The sequence below is a fragment of the Oncorhynchus keta genome, unplaced genomic scaffold, assembly GCF_023373465.1.
Source record: "Oncorhynchus keta strain PuntledgeMale-10-30-2019 unplaced genomic scaffold, Oket_V2 Un_scaffold_4275_pilon_pilon, whole genome shotgun sequence".
Taxonomy (NCBI): domain Eukaryota; kingdom Metazoa; phylum Chordata; class Actinopteri; order Salmoniformes; family Salmonidae; genus Oncorhynchus; species Oncorhynchus keta.
The window spans coordinates 142,501-151,606 of record NW_026290937.1 but is presented as its reverse complement, the minus strand read 5'-3'; the positions used below and the strand labels follow the sequence as shown (position 1 = coordinate 151,606).

The following is a 9,106-nucleotide window of genomic DNA, read 5'->3' as shown; positions in this document are numbered from 1 at the left end:
AACTATAAATACTACAGCATACTATGAAACTATAAATGCTACAGTCTACAGCAAACTATAAATAGGACTATAAATACTGGAGCATACTATGAAACTCTACAGAATACTATGAAACTATAAATACTAGGGCATACTATGAAACTATAAATACTCAGCATGCTATGAGACTATAAATACTACAGCATACTATGAAACTATAAATACTCAGCATAAATACAGAGAGATAAATACTACAGCATACTGAAGTCATATAAATACTCAGCATACTATGAAACTAGAGGAATAAACTATAAATACCATCTCTAGCAGCTACTATGAAACTATAAATACTGAGCATACTATGAAACTATAAATGCCATCTTGAATATACTGAAACTATAAATACTACGGTTATGAAACTATAAATTCCATGAAACATACTATGAAACTATAAATGGAGGTGCTGACTATAAATACGCCTACAGCATACTGAACTATAAATACTACATACTATGAAACTATAAATACTACAGAATACTAAAACTATAAATACTACATACTATGAAACTATAAATACTACAGGAATACTAACAACACATACTATGAAACTATAAATACTATAAATGCTCAGAATACCCTATGAAACTATAAATACTACAGCATACTATGAAACTATAAATACTACAGCATACTATGAAACTATAAATACTACAGCATACTATGAAACTATAAATACTACAGCATACTATGAAACTATAAATACTACAGCATACTATGAAACTATAAATACTACAGCATACTATGAAACTATAAATACTACAGCATACTATGAAACTATAAATACTGGAGCATACTATGAAACTATAAATACTACAGCATACTATGAAACTATAAATACTACAGCATACTATGAAACTATAAATACTACAGCATACTATGAAACTATAAATACTATGAAACTATAAATACTGGAGCAGCTATGAAACTATAAATACTACAGCATACTATGAAACTATAAATACTATAAATATAAATACTGGAAACTATAAATACTATATGAAACTATAAATACTACAGCATACTATGAAACTATAAATACTACAGCATACTATGAGACTATAAATACTACAGCATACTATGAAACTATAAATACTACAGCATACTATGAAACTATAAATACTACAGCATACTATGAAACTATAAATACTGGAGCATACTATGAGACTATAAATACTACAGCATACTATGAAACTATAAATACTGGAGCATACTATGAAACTATAAATACTACAGCTTACTATGAAACTATAAATACTACAGCATACTATGAAACTATAAATACTACAGCATACTATGAAACTATAAATACTGGAGCATACTATGAAACTATAAATACTGCAGCATACTATGAATATATAAATACTACAGAATACTATGAAACTGTAAATACTACAGCATACTATGAAACTATAAATACTGGAGCATACTATGAAACTATAAATACTACAGTATACTATGAATCTATAAATACTACAGCATACTATGAAACTATAAATACTACAGTATACTATGAATCTATAAATACTACAGAATACTATGAAACTATAAATACTACAGCATACTATGAAACTATAAATACTACAGAATACTATGAAACTATAAATACTACAGAATACTATGAAACTATAAATACTACATGAAACTATAAATACTACTATGAAACTTGTCTTGCTGTAACACCAAAGCTCAACACTCGGTTTTTCATATATCGTGATACAAAACCTACGGCTCAAACAACTAATGATCATATTTGTTGTCAGTTTGTCATATTGAGTTTTGACCACAGAATTCCCTGTTAAGGATATTTGATTGACAGTCCTGTCCCTGCCCCCCCTCCATAGGCTCTTCCCCACTCCGTTGCTATGGCACAAACTACAACCACAGTTTCTATGGTTACCTGGAGAGTTCCTTCCTGGGTTTCGGCTTCCCCAACCTGACCACCTTCCTCTCCCTCATACCCCATAGCCAGATGGAACAGGTGAGGGGTGTGTGTGTGTGTGTGTGTGTGTGTGTGTGTGTGTGTGTGTGTGTGTATCACAGGAGGTTGGTGGCACCTTAATTGGGGAGGACGGGTTCATGGTAATGGCTGGAGTGGAATTGGTAGACTGGTCTCAAATACATTAAACACGTGGTTTCCATGGTTTCCACGTGTTTGATTCCAATCCATTTGCTCCGTTCCAGACATTATCGAGAGCCGTCCTCCCCTCAGCAGCCTCCACTGATGTGTGTGTTTGAGACAATGCTTTAAGAGGATATAGATAAGGATGATGATGATGATGAAGGTGTGTGTGTTTGAGACAATGCTTTAAGAGGATATAGATAAGGATGATGATGATGATGAAGGTGTATGTGTTTGAGACAATGCTTTAAGAGGATATAGATAAGGATGATGATGATGATGAAGGTGTATGTGTTTGAGACAATGCTTTAAGAGGACATAGACAAGGATGATGATGATGATGATGATGAAGGTGTGTGTGTTTGAGACAATGCTTTAAGAGGATATAGATAAGGATGATGATGATGATGATGATAATAATAATAATATATGGTGTATGTGTTTGAGACAATGCTTTAAGAGGATGATGATGATGATGAAGGTGTGTTTGAGACATAGACATAGATAAGGATGATGAGGATGATGATGATGAAGGTGAGACAATGCTTTAAGAGGATATAGATAATGCTTTAAGAGGATGATGATGATGATGAAGGTGTGTGTGTTTGAGACAATGCTTTAAGAGGACATAGACAAGGATGATGATGATGATGATGATGATGCAGGTGTGTGTGTTTCCTCATCTCTTAAGAGGACATAGCTGGTGAACTCTCTGTCTGTCTCTGACCTGGGTGTGTTTCCTGCGCCGCCCCAACGTTAAGTCGAGGATGATGACAAAATGTCTGCCAGCTCTACAGCAACTACGCCAAGACCCCACTGTTCCTGATGGACAGGTGTGTGTGTTTCCTCATCTCACACTTCTACTGGTGACTCACTGTCTGTCTCACTCACTCACTCACCACTCACTCACTCCAAAACTCTGCCACTCACAGCACACACACACACTGTTCACTGTACACACACACACACTCACTCACTCACTCACTCACTCACTCACTCACTCACTCACTCACTCACTCACTCACACACACACACACACACACACACACACACACACACACACACACACACAATTACTGTGTTACCCGTGTGAAACACCCACTACAAACCAATTCTCTCCTATGCCACCCATTCACCAGAAAGACAGAGGAATCTGCCACTAGAACACACCCCAGTTTCCTCTAAACCCCGTTCATATCTAAGCAACCGGCCTGTCTTCCCCCCCCCCCCCAGGAGAGTATCCCTGAGTCAGTGAGGCGTCCCACACTGCCGTGTGTCTGGCCCCAGGCTCTCAGCAGCAGTCAGAGGTCAGAGGTCAACGCCTGGTTTGACCTGAGGCTGAAGAACTACCTGCCCTTCCTCACCAGGAGCCTGGTGACCTCCGCCGCTGTCCAGACCGCCCCTTGTCTGGCCTTCCACAAACTGTAAGGGATTCCCCCCCAAAAAAAAATATATATCTGTTTCCGATTTTATTGAAAGGGGTCGACAGAAACCAGCTGAACGTCAGACAGAAGACTGGTGGGACTGGAATTACAATCCCGTGCAGGCAGGGATTTGCAGATGTGCAGAGGCTTCCACCTGTTATGACTTTTTACTGAGACTTGTTACCACGGGAACAACCCCTTTACAAGGGCTTAGTACCGTCTGGTCTCACGGGAACAACCCCTTTACAAGGACTTAGTACCGCCTGGTCTCACGGGAACAACCCCTTTACAAGGGCTTAGTACCGTCTGGTCTCACGGGAACAACCCCTTTACAAGGACTTAGTACCGTCTGGTCTCACGGGAACAACCCCTTTACAAGGGCTTAGTACCGTCTGGTCTCACGGGAACAACCCCTTTACAGGGCTTAGTACCGTCTGGTCTCACGGGAACAACCCCTTTACAAGGGCTTAGTACCGTCTGGTCTCACGGGGGCTTAGTACAACAACCCCTTTACAAGGGCTTAGTACCGTCTGGTCTCACGGGAACAACCCCTTTACAAGGGCTTAGTACCGTCTGGTCTCACAGGAACAACCCCTTACAGGGCTTAGTACCGCCTGGTCTCACGGAACAACCCCTTTACAAGGGCTTAGTACCGTCTGGTCTCACGGGAACAACCCCTTTACAAGGGCTTAGTACCGTCTGGTCTCACGGGAACAACCCCTTTACAAGGGCTTAGTACCGTCTGGTCTCACGGGAACAACCCCTTTACAGGGCTTAGTACCGTCTGGTCTCACTGGAACAACCCCTTACAGGGCTTAGTACCGCCTGGTCTCACAGGAACAACCCCTTTACAAGGGCTTAGTACCGTCTGGTCTCACGGGAACAACCCCTTTACAAGGGCTTAGTACCGTCTGGTCTCACGGGAACAACCCCTTTACAGGGCTTAGTACCGTCTGGTCTCACAACCCCTTTACAAGGTACCGAACAACCCCTTTACAAGGGCTTAGTACCGTCTGGTCTCACGTGAACAACCCCTTTACAGGGCTTAGTACCGTCTGGTCTCACGGGAACAACCCCTTTACAAGGGCTTAGTACCGTCTGGTCTCACGGGAACAACCCCTTTACAAGGGCTTAGTACCGTCTGGTCTCACGGGAACAACCCCTTTACAAGGGCTTAGTACCGTCTGGTCTCACGGGAACAACCCCTTTACAAGGGCTTAGTACCGTCTGGTCTCACGGGAACAACCCCTTTACAAGGGCTTAGTACCGTCTGGTCTCACGGGAACAACCCCTTTACAAGGGCTTAGTACCGTCTGGTCTCACGGGAACAACCCCTTACAGGGCTTAGTACCGTCTGGTCTCACGAACAACCCCTTTACAAGGACTTAGTACCGTCTGGTCTCACGGGAACAACCCTTTATAAGGGCTTAGTACCGCCTGGTCTCACTGGAACAACCCCTTTATAAGGGCTTAGTACCGTCTGGTCTCACTGGAACAACCCTTTATAAGGGCTGGTCTCAGTTTACCTTAGTCTGGTCTCACAACCCCTTACAGGGAACAACAACCTTACAAGGGCTTAGTACCGTCTGGTCTCACTTTATAAGGAACAAACCCCTTTATAAGGGCTTAGTACCGTCTGGTCTCACTGGAACAACCCCTTTACAAGGGCTTAGTGTTGGTGGAACTCTTGTAGAAGAGTTTCATACGGGCCGGTGTTACACATTCTGTCTTTTTATACCGTCTGGTCTCAATGTTCGATATTGTGTTTTGACATATTTGTCCACAATGTCTCCGTTTGACTTGATCTGTTGTAATGAATGTTGTTGTTTTTGTTGTTGTGTTTTTGTAGCGTCTCAATTCTGGGGAGTTATAACTACAGCGCTGCAGACTTTGTGGAGAGAGATGTGTACAGGGAGACCATCAGGACGTATCTCACCTCAGGTCAGCCATTTTGTGCCACAGACCCGCCAGTTTCCATCAAAGCCATAGATATGTCTATGTAACCGTCCTCCATGTTGGCTCTAAATGTTCCACGATCAAATCAAATGAAATTGTATTTGTCACAATGCACGCTGAATACAACAGGTGTAACCTTTCAGTGAAATGCTTACTGACAAGCCCCTAACCAATGCAGGGAGTGGGGGGGCAATGGGCAAATAGTCTGGGTAGCCATTTGATTAGCTGTTCAGGAGTGTTATGTCTTGGGGTAGAAGCTGTTTAGAAGCCTCTTGGATCTAGACATGGCACTCCGGTACCGCTTGTACCGTGCGGTAGCAGAGAGACAGTCTATTACTAGGGTGGCTGGAGTCTTTGACAATTGTTGAGGCCATAGGTCCTTCTGTAGCTCAGTTGGTATCATGGTCTGGAACAACCAGGGTAGTGGGTTGGTCCCGGGACCACCCATACGTAGAATGTTTGCACTCACATGATGTCATTGTTTGGATAACGTCTGCTAAATTATATATGGTTCCTCTGGCACTGGGAAGAGTATGGCATACCGTGGTGGTTAACATTCTGTCTTTTATAAGTCTGTGTGCTAATGCCATACGAGAGATGTGTGTTTGTCATTAACACTGCCACAATGTTGTCTACGTTTGACCATTTATCTGTAACACTGCCGAATGTTACAGCTGTTGTTGTTTTTGTTGTTGAACACTGCCATCTCACTGCTGGGGAGTTATAACACTGCAGCAACACTGTGGATAACACTGCCATGTGCCATAGGACTGCATTTACATTACATTTAAGTATCTCACCTCATAACAGCCATTTTGTGCCACAGACACTGCCACAATCAAAGCCATAAATCTTTTTTGAGAGAAGGATTACTTTATCTATCCATGTTGGCTCTAAATGTTCCACTGTCTCAAATCAAATGGTGAATTCCAGCTGTCCATGTGGTACTGTTCCACCATGTAGGGCTGTACATAACATCAAATCTGGAGTTTTGACTGCCCCTTCCCCTCCAATGCAGGGAGGGGGGGGCAATGGGCAAATAGTCTGGGTAGCCATTTGATTAGCTGTTCAGGAGTGTTATGTCTTGGGGTACTGCCCTCTTGCCTCAGTTGTAGGGGATCTAGACATGGCACTCCTTAAGCCAGCTGCCGTTGCACTGGAGGGAGATGAGCCTATTACTAGGGTGGCTGGAGTCTTTGACAATTGTTAAGGCCATAGGTCCTTCTGTAGCTCAGTTTATCACTGCCAGGTAGAGCATCTGGGAGGAACACTTGTAATGCCAGGGTAGTGCCCGGGATAACAGCTGTCCGATCCTGTGAGGTGGTCATTGCGTAGATGTATGCCACACATGAACCTAACACTGCCATAACACTGCCATAAGACTGTCTAGTTGAAGGACGATTAAACACTGTTGAATCTGCCATGCAGGCATGACTGGGAAGTCGAGGATAAAAGCTAAAATGGCTATCATGTGGTAGGGAGGTAAGACTGCAGCTGTCTTGGATGGCAGGAAGCTTGAGGTGGTGATGTCACGTGGTGCCATACACTGCAGTTTTAATTCTCACTATGATGTCATTGTTTGGAACAACACTGCCATAACACTGAGGTACTGAGAACAATGATACAGCACAACACTCAACCCATATCCTGTCACAACACTGCCACAACACTGCAACAACACTGCCACAACACTGCCATATCACTGCATTTAACACTGCATTTAAGTCATTTATAACATGCATAAGCCATAACACTGGCATTCACCACTGTCAGTGGAACAGCGGGTGATCTAAATCTGTTTCACTGACAACTTGGTGAACACTGGAACCCACTTACAATAACACTGCTAACACTGCCATAACACTGCCGTGACACTGCCATTTAACTGCCATTAACACTGGTTAGGCAACTCTGTCATAAACTGGTGATGGTAACGCTGTCCTGACACTCAGTGCCAACTTGTTCCACCATTGGGGGGCACAGAGCACTGCGAACACTGTTTTGACTGGGCTGCCACAACACTGCAGGTAACACTGTCAGTGGTAGGGTCTAACACTGCCACAACACTGCATGACACTGCCATGCCACTGTAACACTGGCATGTGCCATAACACTGCCATGCCAGAGCACTGCCACAACACTGTCATAACACTGCCACAACACTGCCTGGCACAGCTGTGGTAACACTGCCATAACACTGCCATAACACGGATGACGGGGTGACGCACAACCCTTGTTTGGGTGCAAGGGCACTGATCACAACACTGGATAACACTGTGCACAACACGCTGCCATAACTGGAGCATAACACTGCCACTGCCATGAACACTGCCAGAAACACTGTCACAACACTGTCTGAGAGCCACAACTTGCAAGGTGCCAGTAACACTGCCATAACACTGGATAGTTGTAGGGGTTTAATGGCACAGGCAGGGACTGCCACAACACTGCCATAACCTGCAGTAACACTGCCAGAACACTGCCACAAGTGCCTGGATAACACTGCGCCGCTTCTGTGTGACACTGCTCTGCGGATGTTGTAACACTGCCATAACACTGCCACAACACTGCCTGGTGTTGTTGAGAACACTGCCATAACACTGCAGGTTCTCGCTCTGGGAAGGACTGCAATGGGTTGTCAGCCGTGATGGAGGATCACTGCAGTAACACTGCCCTGTGGTGTCAAACACTGGATCACTGCCACAACACTGCCTTCCACTGCCATATCACTGCCATAACACTGCCACAACACTGCAGGTAACACTGTCATAACACTGATATGTCTGCCAGACATGCAGAATATCAAATGCCACCTGGTCACAACACTGAGAAGAAACTGAGACAACATTAAACACTGCCATAACACTGCCACAACACTGCCATATCACTGCCATATCACTGCCAATACTGCCACACTGCAGTAACACTGCCATAACACTGCCTAACACTGGCCATAACACTGCCACAACACTGCCACAACACTGCCGTAACACTGCTCAACACTGCCACAACACTGCCACAACACACAACACTGTCATAACACTGCCAAACACTGCCAGTAACACTGCCGTAACACTGCCACAACACTGCCACAACACTGCCAGCACAACACTGCCACTGCCAACACTGCCACAACACTGCACTGTAACACTGCCACTGAACACTGTCACAACTCTGTCCACAACACTGCAGCAACACTGCTTAACACTGCACAACACTGCCACAACACTGCCATAACACTGCAGTAACACTGGCATAACACTGCCATAACACTGTCTGAAATACCTCACTGTCAAACACTGTCACAACACTGTCAAACACTGCCACAACACTGTCAGCACTGGCACACTGCAATAACACTGCCATAACACTGCCATAACACTGTCTCACTGTCATAACACTGTCATAACACTGCCACTGTCACTGCAACACTGTCACAACACTGTCATAACACTGCCACAACACTGTGAGTAACACTGCCACAACACTGCCCTCAACACTGTCTGCCACAACACTGCCACAACACTGCCACAACACTGCACTAACACTGCCACAACACTGCAATAAC

The 9,106-nt window shown here is 44.1% G+C and overlaps 1 protein-coding gene across 1 annotated transcript in view; it reads left to right on the top strand.

Annotated features, from left to right (window-relative positions):
• The first annotated feature begins 2,925 nt into the window (after window positions 1-2,925).
• LOC127928839 (uncharacterized) overlaps window positions 2,926-9,106 on the top strand; it is a 22,455-nt gene continuing 16,274 nt past the window's right edge. The window contains exons 1-3 of the mRNA XM_052516264.1: window positions 2,926-2,991; window positions 3,392-3,582; window positions 5,432-5,523. Coding sequence (XP_052372224.1) covers window positions 2,926-2,991; window positions 3,392-3,582; window positions 5,432-5,523 — 349 coding nt within the window. The remainder of the gene's footprint in view (window positions 2,992-3,391; window positions 3,583-5,431; window positions 5,524-9,106) is intronic.